General features: G+C 50.5%; 1 protein-coding gene across 3 annotated transcripts in view; it reads left to right on the top strand.

The window, feature by feature from the left end:
* The window catches only part of VAV1 (vav guanine nucleotide exchange factor 1), a 50851-nt gene that overhangs the window by 24614 nt on the left and 10154 nt on the right, over window positions 1-16083 (top strand). For 2 of the 3 annotated variants that reach the window (XM_034657627.1, XM_034657628.1), the window contains exons 2-22: window positions 95-211; window positions 746-804; window positions 923-991; window positions 1302-1410; window positions 1506-1601; window positions 2585-2653; window positions 2807-2910; window positions 3493-3592; window positions 4262-4357; window positions 4554-4622; window positions 4897-4983; window positions 5086-5171; window positions 5501-5633; window positions 6002-6111; window positions 6767-6868; window positions 7099-7196; window positions 7282-7304; window positions 7457-7502; window positions 9798-9934; window positions 10289-10354; window positions 13642-13673. In XM_034657627.1, the coding sequence (XP_034513518.1) occupies window positions 95-211; window positions 746-804; window positions 923-991; window positions 1302-1410; window positions 1506-1601; window positions 2585-2653; window positions 2807-2910; window positions 3493-3592; window positions 4262-4357; window positions 4554-4622; window positions 4897-4983; window positions 5086-5171; window positions 5501-5633; window positions 6002-6111; window positions 6767-6868; window positions 7099-7196; window positions 7282-7304; window positions 7457-7502; window positions 9798-9934; window positions 10289-10354; window positions 13642-13673 (1808 nt within the window). Of the gene's footprint in view, window positions 1-94; window positions 212-745; window positions 805-922; window positions 992-1301; window positions 1411-1505; window positions 1602-2584; window positions 2654-2806; window positions 2911-3492; window positions 3593-4261; window positions 4358-4553; window positions 4623-4896; window positions 4984-5085; window positions 5172-5500; window positions 5634-6001; window positions 6112-6766; window positions 6869-7098; window positions 7197-7281; window positions 7305-7456; window positions 7503-9797; window positions 9935-10288; window positions 10355-13267; window positions 13619-13641; window positions 13674-16083 lie in introns of those variants that run through there. The other variant, XM_019808520.2, reaches the window with a different exon arrangement.

The following is a 16083-nucleotide window of genomic DNA, read 5'->3' on the forward strand; positions in this document are numbered from 1 at the left end:
CCCTTCTGTGCCAGTCTCAAGAGACTGCCCAGGGCTCCGCTTCCACCCTGTCCTGTTACGTTTCCTCCACCCCCATTTCTGTCTCTCTTCACAGTTCCTGTGCCTTAAAAACATCCGTACCTTCTTGTCTACCTGCTGCGAGAAGTTTGGCCTCAAGCGGAGTGAACTTTTTGAGGCCTTTGACCTCTTTGATGTGCAGGATTTTGGGAAGGTAAGCTGGTGCTGAACTACCCACGAGCTGGGCACATAGAGCTGGAAGACTGGAGTTCAGTCCATTATTTCCATGACATTTGCATCGGGAAAGTTAAGTGCTCTTGGTGGGGTGGGTGGGTGGGGAGGAGAACAGGTTAAGTCAGACCAGGCAGTACACCAGGTGCAAAGAGCATGAGATATGTGCAGCTGGGTTCCAGTCCCTGCTTTGCTACTGCTGTGTGACCTCAGATTTGTGACCATGCCTCTCTGAGCCCTAGGTCCCTCCTTTCTAACACAGGAATAATATCATCCTCTACTTTCTGTGTGGTTGTAAGGATTGCACAGAAGAAGGCAATCACGTGGTGGGTGCTTAGTTAAGGGAACCCTGATCTACTCACAGAGAGGAGTGGGAAGGTGGAGAAAATCCTGAATTAGGCTCCTAGGGGCATGGAATCTAACTATAATATCTAGCCTCAGATGTTGGAGTCTGAGGCTGTGTTCTGGCATGTGGGTGGGGAAGGGGCTTGTGAGCAAACCGTGACCCTTGTCACAGGTCATCTACACCCTGTCTGCTCTGTCCTGGACCCCGATTGCCCAGAATAAGGGGATCATGTGAGTAACCATTTGAGCTGCCGTCCTTGGGTTGATCTGGCCGCAATCTTCCCCCTCCTGGAAATTCCCCTCCCACCGGGGCCCCAGGCTCTGGCTCATACCATCATGGCTCCCCCAGGCCCTTCCCCACTGAGGAGGAGAGTGTGGGTGATGAAGACATCTACAGCGGCCTGTCTGACCAGATTGAGTGAGTGTCTGGGACCACCACGCTGCCCTGGGGATTTGAGGGGACATGGCCCTGCCCTAGGGGGCCTGAGAGGACGTGGCCCTGCCCTAGGGGGTCTGAGGGGGACATAGCCCTGCCCTAGGGGGCCTGAGAGGACATGTTCCTGCTCTAGGAGGTTTGAGAGGGCATGGCCCTGCCCTTCGGTGGGGGGTTCTGAGAAGACATGGCTCTGCGCTGCGGATCCGAGGGGACATGAGTTTGATTTGGGAGGGGCCTGAGGGGTCTCTGGCCTAGGGGATCCCGTGGCCCTGGCTGACTCCATACCCCGCAGCGACACGGTGGAGGAGGATGAGGACCTGTACGACTGCGTGGAGAACGAGGAGGCGGAGGGTGACGAGATCTATGAAGACCTCATGCGCACGGAGCCCATGCCCATGCCGGTGCGTGGGGCGGAACGCGGAGTCGGGGCGGGTGCACGGGCGGTGGGGGGTCAGCCCCGGGCCCCCTAACACCCACCTGTCCTCCCCATTCTCAGCCCAAGATGACAGAGTATGACAAACGGTGCTGCTGCTTGCGGGAGATCCAGCAGACGGAGGAGAAGTATACGGACACGCTAGGCTCCATCCAACAGGTGCGGTGCTCCGACCCAGCCCCTGGCAGGCGCATGCGCGGGAGCTGGGCGGGCAGGTGCTCATCTACCGGTGCGGTGGCCTCTGGGCCATGCCTGAGAGGCCCCCGGTGTCCCAAGGCCTGGGGCTCTTCTCCGTCCCCATTGCTTTGTGTTTCTTCATCTCTCTTCCTCTCTGCTTTTCTTTTTCACCCTGTCCCGTGTTGATCTGTCTCTCTTTCCCTCTGGGTCTCTCACTTCTTCCGCTGTCTTTCTTTCCCTATGTGTGTCCCTTTATCCCTGTCTGTATCTCTTCCTGTATCCTCGTCCTGTCTGCCTGTCTCGATTACGTCTCTCTGACCTCCTATTCCCTTCGTTTTGGTCGCTGCTTTTTCAACAGCTTTATTGAAATACACCATACAGTTCACCATTTAATGGGTACAGTTCAGTGGCTTTTGCTTTATTCACAAGGTTGTGCAAACGTCGCCACTGTTAATTTTAGGACATTTTCATCATCCCCCCCCCCAAAGAAAACCCATACCCTTTAGCCATCACCCTAAGCCCCCATCCTTCCCCGGCCCCTGGCAACTGTTAACCTGCTTCCTGTCTCTGTGGACGTGCCTGTTTTGGACGCGTCACACACCGTGTGGCCTTCTGAGTATGGTTCCCTCCCTGAGCACCATGAGCTCAGGGTCTGTCCCCAGGGCAGCAAGTGTTGGCGCCTCGCTCCTGTTCAGGGCTGATATCCCCGTGTGTGAGTGGACCACATCTTGTTATCTGCTCATCCATTGATGGACATTTGGGGTGTTCCCACTTCCTGACTGTTAGGAATACTGCTGTGAACAGCCATGTACAGGTGTTCGTGTGGACATTCTCCATCTCTCTTTCTCTCCCAGTCTCTCTCTCTGTTTGCCCCTTTCTGACTCTGCCTCCTTGCCCCTGTCTCTCTGGGACTGGGCTGCAGGGAGAGATCTCGCCCTCCCTCACCCTTCTCTCCCCTCCCACAGCACTTCATGAAGCCCCTGCAGCGGTTCCTCAAACCTCAAGACATTGAGATCATCTTCATCAACATCGAGGTGAGCTGGCCAGTCCCCAGTCCTCCTGGCCTCTGACCAGCCCCACCTGTCTCTGGAGTGTGGGGGTTGGGAGCTGAGCAACACAGGGCGGGAGGCTGACCCATCTCCTGCTTGGCCTCCTGAGCCCTGGCCCTCACCCCTTCCTCCGAGTAGGACCTGCTTCGCGTACACACTCACTTCCTAAAGGAGATGAAGGAAGCCCTGGCCGCCCCAGGCGCACCCACTCTCTACCAGGTCTTCATCAAATACAAGGAGAGGTGAGGCCCGGCTGGCCAGCCCAGACCCCTGCAAGTCACCCTGTCCTGCTCAGGCAGGGCATTTGGGACAAATTACCCTCAGAGACTACTGGACAGGCGGGGCTTTTCCTTCTTTGCTCATGGGCAAGGGACTGCCCATCTCTGGTTCAATTCCCAGCTCTGCCTTTTTTGGGCTGTGTTGTATTGGGAAATCACTTAAACCTCTCTGTGCTTCTGCTGCCACATCTATTAAAATCAGTGTGGCACAGGAACATACCTCCTAGGGTATGGTGAGGATTAAATAAATGGACGCCTGACGCACTTAGCATAGGGCCTGGCACACAGTAGGTGCTCTGTAAGCGTTGGTTAAGGGAATGAACGTTGAAGAGACAATAAACCAAGTGCTAAGGGCTTCTTGTACGTTATTTCATTCATTGCTACAGTAGCTCCATGTGGGAGGTGCCACTGTTACGCCCATTTTACAGATGGGGAGACCGAGGCTCAGCATCACCCATCTGGGAAGAGGCGGGGCCTGGACTGACACCCAGATCTGCCTGACCGTGGTGCTGGCCACCATTACCCGGCCACCTGTCCTTCCCTCAGGTTCCTCCTCTATGGCCGCTACTGCAGCCAGGTGGAGTCGGCCAGCAAGCACCTGGACCGTGTGGCTGCAGCCCGGGAGGATGTGCAGATGAAGCTGGAGGTGGGGGCCTGGACCACATCTGGGGGACTCTCTTACTCCTTCCCAGGTTCCAGGGGCAGCGGGGAGGAGGCTGAGTTGATGGTGCCACTTTCCGTGGCAGCCCAGCCAGGGACCTCTCCACCAAGGGTTTGGGGAGGGAGCCGCCGGCCAGCTGAGTGGGAGAAATGCAGCAGGGGGAGGTGGGCGGGAGCACTGAGCCCTGACCCCAGCTGAAGCCCAACTCTGGACTCAGCCCTGACACCAAGCTGAGGTCCTGACCCTGAACTAAACTCTGACTCCAAGCTGATCCCCCGCCCAGTGTGGGCTGAGCCCCAAGTCCAGGCTGAGCTTCCACTTTACACCGAACCCCCATCCTGGGCTGAGCCCCACCCTGGCCCAGTGTGTCTAGTGGAAGCACAGACAGGGCAGAGATGAGGAGGAGCCACCTGCATGTGCTGTGTATCCGGCCTCATTGGTATCCACTGTGGAGACCCCGCAGGCCTGTCCTTCTCTCCCTCGCCAGCCCAGCTCAGCGGGTGCAGTCCTGGGCTTCTGCCCCAGGCAGTATTTGCCAGCCTTCCAGGAAATGCTTCCTTCATTATTTCCTTGGGGGAGAGATGATGCTTCGTGTCCTAGAAAAAGCCACCTGTCTCCACTTCATCTTGCTCCTCTCTTTCTCTGACCTCCCAGGAATGTTCTCAGCGAGCGAACAATGGGAGGTTCACCCTGCGGGACCTGCTGATGGTGCCCATGCAGCGGGTGCTCAAATACCACCTCCTTCTGCAGGTGCGCGAGTGGGGCCCCAGGCAAGGGCTTGGCCTCTGTACCTCCCTGTCTCCTAGGAGTGGGGCGGAGCTGCTTCCAGAGGCAGGGCTCTAGGACCCTCTGGGAGGAAGGAGGAAGCTGGCGGGCCAGGCTTGTCTGGAGGGCCCCCAAGAGGAGAAGGCAGGCCTGGTGATGTGTGTCTCTGTGGGACATGCAGGAGCTGGTCAAACACACGCAGGACGCGGCGGAGAAGGAGAGCCTGCGGCTGGCCTTGGACGCCATGAGGGTGAGTGGTCACACAGAGGAACGTATGCGTTCAAGGTAGTGCAGCCGAGGCACACGGTCACAACCATGGGCAACCTCTCCCCTCACCAAGAGTGACATACGTATGTGACCAGTGAGTGATTCCCATCATCCCCCTTGGGGACAGGACATGGTGAGGACACCCTCTCTACCCCTCCTGCCAGCCGATGGTGGAGGCTGATCCCCTGTCCCCAGGCAGGTAGGGGATTGGATGGGGTGGGGGTGGGGTCCAGGCTCACCTCCTGTCCCGCCCCCAGGACCTGGCGCAGTGTGTGAACGAGGTCAAACGGGACAATGAGACGCTGCGGCAGATCACCAACTTCCAGTTGTCCATCGAGAACCTGGTGAGGGGGTGGGGCAGGGAGAGCCAGGGGTGTGGCCACGTGGGGGAGGGTGTTTGGTGTCCTCCTTGGTGGCCCCTTGCCAGACCCCTTCCTGCTGCATAGGACCAGTCTCTGGCCCACTATGGCCGGCCCAAGATCGATGGAGAGCTCAAGATCACCTCAGTGGAGCGGCGCTCCAAGATGGACAGGTGGGCAGAGCCTATAGGTAGAGGGCAGAGCCTGGGCAGGGGTGGGGCCAGATTTCTAGTTACACCAGGGGGTGGAGCCTAGGTGCACAGGCCCAGCGGGACCAGCGGGAATGTGTGGGTAGAGCCAGGACCAACAGGTGCTGGGACCAGTACGGATCTTATCGGGTGAGGTCCGGATGGACAGACAGGCGGGCACTGCCAAGCTGGCCACAGAGGATCAGAAGGGCAGGAATCCTAGATGGACAGCAGGGTGGGGCCAGGAAGGTGGAGGAGATCAGACAGGGAGCTGGAGGGAGCCAGACAGAGGTACCCGACCCAGCTGCTCCCAGGTACGCCTTCCTGCTCGACAAAGCTCTGCTCATCTGTAAGCGGCGAGGGGACTCCTACGACCTCAAGGACTTTGTGAACCTGCACAGCTTCCAGGTTCGAGATGACTCCTCTGGAGATCGAGAAAACAAGAAGGTGGGCTCTGAGGCTAGAACTGGGGTCCCCAGTGCTGGGAAGTCCCAGGGCAGCTTAAGCCTCTCCCCTTGACCTTTAGAATGCCCGTGTATGTGCATGTGTGTGTGTGTGTGACCCAAGTGTGTATATGCGCGTGTGTGTGACCTGAGTGTATATATGCGTGTGCTTGTGTGTGACTTTAGACTTATGGATGTGCATTTGGTTCTCCTGGGTAGACCCTTACAAGGGTACCCATGCCTGGTTCTCCTGGTGGCAGAGAGGCTGTTTTGGCCTGACCCTGTTCTCCCCACAGGGTAGGGGTGAAGAGGGTGTGTGGTCCCACCCTCTGCAGAGGGAGCGCCTTCATTCTGAACCCTGCTTCCCTGCAGTGGACTCACATGTTTCTCCTGATCGAGGACCAAGGTGCCCAGGGCTACGAGCTGTTCTTCAAGACGCGAGAACTGAAGAAGAAGTGGATGGAGCAGTTCGAGATGGCCATGTGAGACCCCCTCCTCCTCCATCCTGTCCTCGGAGGACTCTGCATATGGGCTGGGGCTAAGAGGCAATTCTGTGCTCCATTCTGGAGGGCTACTCTGAACCTCAATTTCCTCATCTGGGAAGTGGGAGGGATAGGCTTTTGATGTTGTCTGCACCCTCAGAATGCCAAGGATACGTGTGAGCTTCAGCCACCAGCCTGGACCCCCCTTCTTCCTTCTCCTCCTTTTTCTTTCTCTTCTTGAGGTGAAATTCATGTAACAAAAATTTAGCTATTTTAAAGTGCATGATTCGGTGGCATTTAGTACATCTCAGTGCTGTGCGGACATTACCTCTGTCTAGCTCCAGAGCATTTTCATCCTTTCAAAGGAAACCCTCAGCCATGAAGCAGTCACTCCCCTTCCCCCTGCTCCCAGCCCCTGGCAGCCGCCAATTTGCTTCTGTTTCCACCCGTGTTCATAGCAACACTATTCACAATAGCCAAAAGGTGGCAACAACCCAAATGCCCTTCAGTGGACGGAAGGAGAGGCACAATATGGTTTATGCAGTCTATCCAATATGGCTGCTCTGAGGCATCCACGTGGCAGCGTGTATCCGTACTTCGTTCCCTTGTGTGGCTGAATACTATTCCATTGCATGGAATTCTCTCCCCTCTCCAGCTCCAACATCTACCCTGAGAACGCTACTGCCAACGGGCATGACTTCCAGATGTTCTCCTTTGAGGAGACCACGTCGTGCAAGGCTTGCCAGATGCTGCTGAGGTGGGCGTCTGCGAGGACGGGCCTGGCCTGGCCTTGGGCAGCTCTCCCTCCCTAGAGGGGCTCCTCCAGCCATCTCTCCCCTGAGTTGGGAGGTGGGAGGCTCTCCTCTGAACTTCAGCTCCCCCATCTCTCTCCTGCCCTAAAGAGAACCCAAGGGGACCCTTGGCAACATGACCGGCTGTGTCTGTTCAACATCACTGACTTTCCTTTATCTTGCCTTGATGTCCCAGAGGCACCTTCTATCAGGGGTACCGTTGTCATCGGTGCCGGGCACCTGCACACAAGGAGTGTCTGGGAAGGGTCCCTCCGTGTGGCCGATATGGGCAAGGTACCAGTGGGACAGAGGGTGGGAGGTGGGCTTGGTTCTGCATGGGGGAGTTCCCATCCTCACTATTTCCTTTTCCATCCCATAGATCTTTCAGGAACTATGAAGAAGGTAAGACCCCCCATGCTCCTTTCTCTGTATGGAAAGTCACGGGGGATAAGGAGGCGTGGGCATGGCCCTTTGCTGGGTGCTCACACGGGGGCTGAGGAGGCCCTAGGCTGGGCCTAGGTAGCCACGCCTGCTTTCTTGGTCTCTCCCTCCAGGATAAGCCACATCGCCGGGTTCAGGACAAAAAGAGGAATGAGCTAGGTGAGTCTGAGAGGGGGGCACGGTGTGGGGCAGGAGGAGATCCGGTCCTTGCCTCAGATCTCAACAATTATTTTATTGACAACATAAGGTCCTGCTGATAATTGTGATCCATGTTTCTCACTCCTAGAAACCTGAAAGGAATTTAAAAATAACTAACTCAAATTCTTCACTTGGTTTGCTCGAACACTAGGAAGAGAATGCGTGGGATAGTAGCAGTCCTTGCTAGGACGCGCTCTCTCTTACCATCCACCCTTCTTCTCCACTGCCTCTTTTCCTTGCTTTCTCATAGGCTCCTCTAGCTGTACTTTCAGCAAAATGCCCTCCCCCTGGAGGACAGGGAAGTGGAGGGCGCGGATTCTTTTTAGCCCAGTGGCAGGCGGGGAGAGGCTGGACTCATTCCTATGTCGGTGAAGTTTGTGGAAGCACAGCAGTGATGGGATTTCTGTTTAGCATGTACTGCTTATGTCGTCCAGGGCAAAGGATGACTAAAACACCTGTGCTCCCTGTCGCCCACACACCGGAAGCTCTCAGGCCGGTGGCGGGGGACAGACTTCCGTGAAGACATTACATCGTGGTGGGAGAAATAGAGGGTTTTCTGGAGCCTAGAACTGAGGGACCTGACAAATCTGAGCCTTCAGGGAAGGCTTCTCAGAGGAGAAGGGATTTAGGTGGACATTCGATGGCTGAGGAGGAGTTAGGCAAGAAAGGAGGAGGACAGGGGTGTTCCAGGCAGAGGGAACAGCACCTGCAAAGGCTAGGAGGCGGGAGGGGGGATCCAGACTTCATTAAACAAATGAGAACAGTTTGGTGTGGCTGGTGGAAGTAAACCCTTTGCTCATAGTCAGACAGAGTCGGTGTAAAGACCCAGATTTCACATCTACCTACCCCTATCTATCTATATTCACATGTAGATGTCACCATAGAAAGATCTAAGGATATTCATAATCTAGATCGATAGGTAGATAGGTATAGATATAGCAGGTTTATTTGAAATAGTAAAACATTAGAAACGACTTAATGGATAAGAGGAATAAGAAGAATGTATATATCATTATATGTATCATATAATCAGTTCTATACAAAAAATATATATCAGCTTTGGTTTTTGGGGTTTTTTTGAGATTTTATTAATTAATTTACTTATTTGAGAGAGAGACACACATAGAGCACAAGCAGGGGGAGGGTCAGAGCGAGAAGCAGACTCACGCTGAGTCGGGAGTCCAACGTGGGGCTCGATCACAGGACCCCGGGATCACGACCTGAGCCGAAGGCAGACACTTAACCGACTGAGCCACCCAGACGTTAAAAACTAGAAGTGACCCAAATGTCCTCAGTAGGGGGAAATACATATGTGTGTGTGTATCTTTTACATATATCTTTGTATTTATGCATATCATACATGTGTCAATATGTACTTTTAGACATACCCATTATGGATACACTTTTTATTAAGATAGAAAACACGTACTGTAAGACATATGAAGTGAACACATCTTAACCACATGGTTCCATGAATTTCTACTCCAGTAACTGCCACACAGATCAAAGTATAGAACATTTCACTGAATTCTAGAACTACACTGTCCGATACAAATTGATACTTGTTTAAATAGCCTGAAATTCCTGTGCTAAGCCACGCTAGCCACAGAGCATGTGGTCAGTGGTCACCTCTGGCTAATGGCAGCCCTGCGGGACAGCATGAACTATTGAACTCCACACAGAAGGTTTTCCTGGAGTGCTGCTGGTCAGTACCCACCTGGCTCTCAGAGGGGGACCACTCTTAGTCACGACAGATGAGTTTTGCTTTCCGTTGCACTCCACAAAAATGAAATCATGGGGTGTGTCCTCTTCCTGCATCTGGCTTCTTGAATCAGCATCATGTTGGCGAGACTCACAGTCTGTTCATTGCTGCATAGTATTCCATTGTGTGATTCTATCACACCTGGTATGTCCATTTTATTGAGGACATTGGGTTGTTGCCAGTTTTTGGTTTTGCGAAGAAAGCTTCTCTAGGGCTTTTGGTGGACACGAGCATTCCCTTCTCCCGGTCACATACACCTGAGTGGAATTGTCAGGTGACAAGGGAGATACCAGTTTAGCTTGGGGAGATACTGCCAGACAGTTTTCCCGCTGGACTCCCACCAGCGATGTAGGAGAGCTCCAGGTGCTCCATAGCCTCACCACCGCGTGGTGCTGTCAGGCCCTAATTTTTGCCACCCCAGTGGGCAGTGAGACTCAGGTTTGAACATCTCTGACCACCAATCACACCGAGCCACCACCTTCCCTCTCCTCCAGGCCTGCCCAAGATGGAGGTGTGTCAGGAGTACTATGGGCTTCCTCCACCCCCTGGAGCCTTTGGACCTTTTCTACGGCTCAACCCTGGAGACATCGTGGAGCTCACCAAGGCTGAGGCCGAACAGAACTGGTGGGAGGTACAGGCTGGGCCATGGGAGTGATGGAGGTGGACTTGAGTGTGGGGTCATGGGCATAGACAGTCCTGGGAAGTGACTCTGGCAGGGGAGGCTGGTCTGGAGGAGGCATCTGGGGAGGGAGGTGTCCATGAGGATTTCTAGGGCTGGCCCCACCCTTCCGAGCTGGCCATCTTCCCAGGAAGTTGATTCTGGCTGGTACTCTGTGGGTCACACAGGCCACAGAGAGATAGATGGACACACAGAGTGGCCGCTGGGTGGAAAGTTCAGCACACACACACACATACACACACGCATGCACTCATGCATGAGTGCTTTTAACCTCTTTGTCAATGTCTTTCCCTCCTGGCTTTTTAGGGCAGGAATACGGCTACCAATGAAGTTGGCTGGTTTCCCTGTAACAGAGTCAAGCCCTATGTGCATGTGAGTGCCTCAGTCTGGAGGTAGTGAGGGCAAGGGGGTCCAGAGAGGGTCCCTTGAGGGTGGGAAGCCTTGGGGTTATACCCCTGAGATAGGGAGGGGCTTCCCATCACGACAGGTCATTCCCGAAGTCCATGTGCTGCCTAACTTGCCTGCTGAGCCCAGAGTGGGGGCCATACGGAGAATGATGACCAGTCCTTCCCCCCTCGATTCTTCGTGTATGAAGGTCCTCTCCCTCATAAAGGAGAAGGAGTGGGGACCCAGGAAGCTGGCCAGGCCCTGCTTTCTTCAGAGGCAGTGAATGTTGTCCCATCAGGTGCGGTGGTCACCCACACCTCCTGGCCCAGCTCGTGTGGACAAACCTGCTCGCACTTTGCCCCGCCTCTGTTCTTCAGCTGGCCTCTGCGCACCTGACCACCTCGTTCTCTGATGACCTCGGATCTTTCCCATTCTCCCCAGACCTCCCTCCCTCACTGTAGATGCCCCTCTCTGCCTGCTTCACAGACCAGTTAGGAACCTGCAGAGGGAAACTCTCCCCTATTTTGTTGCTTTGATTTTGTATCATTTCAGGCTTCGAGAAAGGTTGTTAGAATAATGCAGAGAACTCCAAATAGCGTTTCCCCACATCCACCAGCTGTCAACATTTTGTCCCATTTGCTCTCTCATTTGCTCCTTCTCTGCACATTTTATTTTATTTTAAAAATTCATATTATTTTTTTCTTGAGACGTTAAAAGTATGTTTACAGATGTATTTTCCCTTTACCCCTAAATACATCCTAAGAATAAGAACCTTTTCTTAAATAACCATAGCATGATTTTAACAACCGTGAATTTGACGCTTGACATTGACATTATACTATGATTTCATCCATAGTCCCTATTTAAATTTTGACAATTTCCCCCAAATATTCTTTTAGAGATTTTTTTTTCTTTTTTGGCCTGGAGTCTTCCAGGTTTCTCTGCTGTGGAGTTACATTATAATTTCCAGCTTCATGGTTCTGGTCAAGTTTATTCGCAGATGTTCTACTGTAAGGACCAGCTGTCTCCTAATCGAACCATCAACCTACCTATCAATTAGTCATCTATGTATCTAATGATCACCTGTGTATCTATCGGTGTCTCTGTGTATCCATTAATCATTCGTGTATCGCTCTCTGTATCAAGGATCTACGTATCTGTGTAGCTAGGTCTCTGTCTGTCTCTGTCGGTCAGGTATGTTTGCATGCATGTATCTCAGGAATTGCCCGTGGATTCTTACTTTAAAATCGTCCAAGGTTTGGCCGGCAGGAGCCCCGTCAGGCAGGCTCATCTGTTCTTTTGCTATGTCCCCATTATTCTCTGAGCTCTTCCTTATTTTCTGGCATAATACCAGACTTACCTTGTACTTTCCATGCCCCGTTCTTGGAACCAACCATTTTCCCAAGAAGCCCTGGTCCTTTCAGTGGGACACGGCATTCAGAAGCCAAGATCTGGGCATGTCTCCAGTTTCTGCCTCCAAATGTACTGCTTAAAGCTACACCCATCCTAGCCTCCTCCTCTCCCATTACAATGAAGGCTCTGAGAAAAGATAGAAAAAAATGACAATTCTCCTTTCTACTCAAGGATTCCATCCTCCTGGCACCACCTACCTTACAAGATAACTACTGTTATTTGTTTTCTGTGTGTGTCTCTGGAGTTTCTTGATGCACATACAAGTAGATACAAATACGGATTCTTACTTCCCCCATGATTTATTCAAAAGATTTGATACTCACTATTTTGCAGGCCCCCTGCCCCCCGCCCCCTAATATATCTTGGGATCTTTCCATATCACTGTATGTAGAACATTTCATTCTTTTTTCCCTTTAAGCAAATCAAAATGAAATTTGAAAAAAAATCATGAAATTAACCATTTTCAAGTGCACGCTTCAGTGGTACTTAATACATTTTGCAATCATTTCATTTACATGTGATATCTAAAATAGGTAAATCTGTAGGGATAGAAAGCAAATTGGTGGTTCCCAGATATTGAACGTGGGAGGGAATAGGGACTGACTGTTTAATGGGTGATGTGTATGGGTTTTCTTTTGGGGTGATGTTTTGGAACTAGATAGATTGTTCCTCACTCTTTTTATTGTTACTATTTTTTAATTATGGTAAAACACACATAACATAAAATTTACCGTTTTAACCATTTTTGAGTGTATAGCGTTGTGGCATTAGCTACATTCCCACTGTTATACGACCGTCCCCACCATCCATTTCCAGAACTCTTTTCATCTTGCAAAGCTGAGACTCTGTCCCATGAAACACTAACGCCCCACCCCTCCCCTCAGCCCCTGGCTCCCACCATCTACTTTCTGTGTCTGTGACTTTGACTCCTCTAGGGACCTCAGATAAGTGATATTGGTCCTTTTGAGAATGGCTTTTGCACTGAGCATAATGTTTTCAAAGTTCATCCATGTTGTGGCAGGTGTCAGAATGTCCTTCTTCTTTAAGGCTGAATCATATAGTCCATTACCTGTTCATCTCTGGATCGGCACATACCTTTTGGCTCTCGTGGATAATGTTACTATGAACATGGATGTGTAAATATCTCTTTGAATCCCTGTTTTTAATTCCCTTGGGCAGACACCCAGAAGAAGAATCGCTGGGTCATATGGTAACTCTATTTCTGGTTGTTGGGGAGCTGCCGTCTGTTTTCTTTAGCAGCTGTATCATTTTACGTTTCTGCCAGTAATGCCGTAAGATTTCCAATTTCCCTCTAACCTTGCCAACACTTGCTATCTTCTGCTTTTGTTTTGTTTGTTGTTTGGTTTTGTTTTGTTTTTACAATAACCATCCTACTGTGGTGGAAGCGAGCACCTTTGCATTTATTCACACCAGGGGCTGGGCTTTTTGTAAATAGACTGGTAATACAGGTTTTCATCTTTGCAGGTCAGAGGCTGTCTTTGTGACCTCTCACCTCTGCCAGAGAATTGCAAAAGCAGCCACAGTGTGTAAACGAGGGGGCATGACCATGTTCCAATAAAAACTTGCATTGATGGAACTTGGCATGTGAATTTCATCCCATCTTTATGTGCCAAGCACTATTATTCTTCCTTTTATTTTTGTGAACCATTTAAAAACATAAAATCCATTCTTGGCTTGAATGGCTGGACAGTCTCTCAGTGAACATCACAGTGCCTGGCACTCAGTAAATGATGGTGGAATGAATGATAGTAGTTGACAGTGAATAGATGGAGTGTCCTGCAGTCTATTGCTGACCTGGGCTCTTGATCCTAAGTCCCCATCTCTGTCTGTGTCTCCAGGGTCCCCCTCAGGACCTGTCCGTTCATCTCTGGTGAGTAGAACTACCTTTCTTATTTTCAGCTTGTGGCCCTCTGTGGTGGGTTCCCAGGTTGGGCATGGAGGGACCTCCAAACCAATCAGTTATTCATTTTTTGGACTCTGGGTATTGACTGCTGGATTGAGCCTTGTGCTCGGGGCTGCTGAAGAGCAAGCAAGCAAAAGAGGGTCCCTGACTCTGGGAGATTAGGGTCTCACTGGAAGGAAAATGATGGTGGGGATGGTAACAGCAGCCCCAGCAGCCCCTCCCTCCTGCCTTTGAACACCTATGTCAGGTAGAACAGTGAGGGGTAGAGGTTTGCAGTGGTGTTTCTGGAGTGCACGGACCTGGGGTCAAATGCTGACTCCCACACTTCCCAGCTGTGTGACCTTGGGCCAGGAGCTCAACCTCTCTGGGCTTCAGCTCCCCTTTCTGGAAAGTAGATTAATACCAACATCTACTTTATAGGGTTTTTATAAGGCTTTGATGAGCTGTTACCTGTGAAGTTCTTAGTCCTGTGCCTGGCACACAGTAAGCCCTTTATTATCCGTGATTAGATTAGATCTGTTATTATTGTGACCATCTTATTATAATAACTACATTTCATCAATTCTAAAATGCACATATTTTTTCATGTTTTAACATCTCTGACATTGGAATGGCTCTTACAATCAATGGAAGATCAGTCTTCTGCCTGATTTTATGGGCGGGAGTTTTTATTTCATAACGGCCCGTGAAGGAGCAGTGCATTTTACAGTCGCGGGCAGCTCAGATGATGTCACATGGGAGTGTTTTTATAACTGTTGTGTCAGCACTTTAATGAGCTCTTTGAATTCTCATAATAACCCTTTGCTCTTCTTCCTCCCTTTCGGCAAAGAAGGAGGAAACCAAGACTTAGAGAGGGGAAGTGATTTGTTCAGTGTCACACAGTGAGGAAGTGACGGAGACAGGATGGAACCCATCTGCCCGGCTCCAGAGCCAGACCCTGCTGCCCTCGAGACTCATAGGAACACAAGGGGCGTAATGATGCTCACATTTCCCGAGCGCCAAGACCAAGTTCGTGGTGCATCAGACGCATTACTGCCAATGGTCAGAAATGTCGCTCGGAGGGGGGGCGGTTTTAGCTTCCTCTTTTCAGAAGAGGAAATCGGGGCTCTGAGTGGCAAAATCAGTTCCTGAGGTCACAGAGCAACCAAGTGGCAGAGCCAGGTTTCAGACCCCATCTCTGGCCTTCCCTGCTGGGATGCGGTCATCACGCCTGGAACTGGGTGACTCATTTTGGGAGCAGCATTTAAGGGGGCGCCAAAAACACAGGGATCAAGATCCGTAATATTTCAAGGCAGCACTTATACGCAAGTAATGAATCATGGAACTTTACATCAAAAATTTGAGATGTGCTGTATGGTGACTAACATAACAAGAAAAAATTATTTTTAAAAAAAACTTAAAAAAGAGAAAAAAAAAAGCACTTAAAATAATCAAAAGTGAGGCAAACGGGGGAGCCTGGCTGGCTCAGCCGGGAAGCATGCAACTCTTGATCTCGGGGTGGGGGGTTTAAACCCCTCATTGGGCATAGTGTTTACTTAATTAAAAAAAAGCAAGGCAAACAAAGTCCATGATAAGCAAAACAACAAAATTGTAAATAAAGACAGGATCTGACAGGGCTGGGGGTAGAAAGAGGTGATGCAGTGAACCCCCAAGGACGGAGTCGGGTCTCGTCCTTATTTAAAGCCTTTATGTTTTGTTCACCATGGATTTTTTTGCATTCATTTTTAAAACTGAGTTGAAAGCCACATAACATACGATGAACCGTTTAAAGTGGCATTTATATTCGTATTTACATTTCTATTACATATTTACATGTATATATCATATATAGTTGTATTTTACCTCAAATTAATATATATTATTTATGTTATATGGTTACATTTGCAGCGTAAATACATTCATGTTCACCTTTTATATCGTCTATAATTATATATGATCTATAATTAGTATATATTATTATGTATCTACATTTATAGCACAATACATTCATATTCATATTTATATCATCCATTACTGTGTATGATCTATAATTAGTATATGTATTATGTATGTACATTTATAGCACAACACGTTCATATTCATATTTATATCATCCATAACTGTGTATGATCTATAATTAGTATATATATCATGTATGTACATTTATAGCACAACACGTTCATATTCATATTTTATATAATTTTTTTTTTTTTTAAGATTTTATTTATTTATTTGACAGAGATAGAGACAGCCAGGGAGAGAGGGAACACAAGCAGGGGGAGTGGGAGAGGAAGAAGCAGGCTCGTAGCAGAGGAGCCTGATGTGGGGCTCGATCCCATAACGCCGGGATCACGCCCTGAGCCGAAGGCAGACGCTTAACCGCTGTGCCACCCAGGCG

Source organism: Ailuropoda melanoleuca, chromosome 4, assembly GCF_002007445.2.
Source record: "Ailuropoda melanoleuca isolate Jingjing chromosome 4, ASM200744v2, whole genome shotgun sequence".
In the NCBI taxonomy this organism is placed as follows: domain Eukaryota; kingdom Metazoa; phylum Chordata; class Mammalia; order Carnivora; family Ursidae; genus Ailuropoda; species Ailuropoda melanoleuca.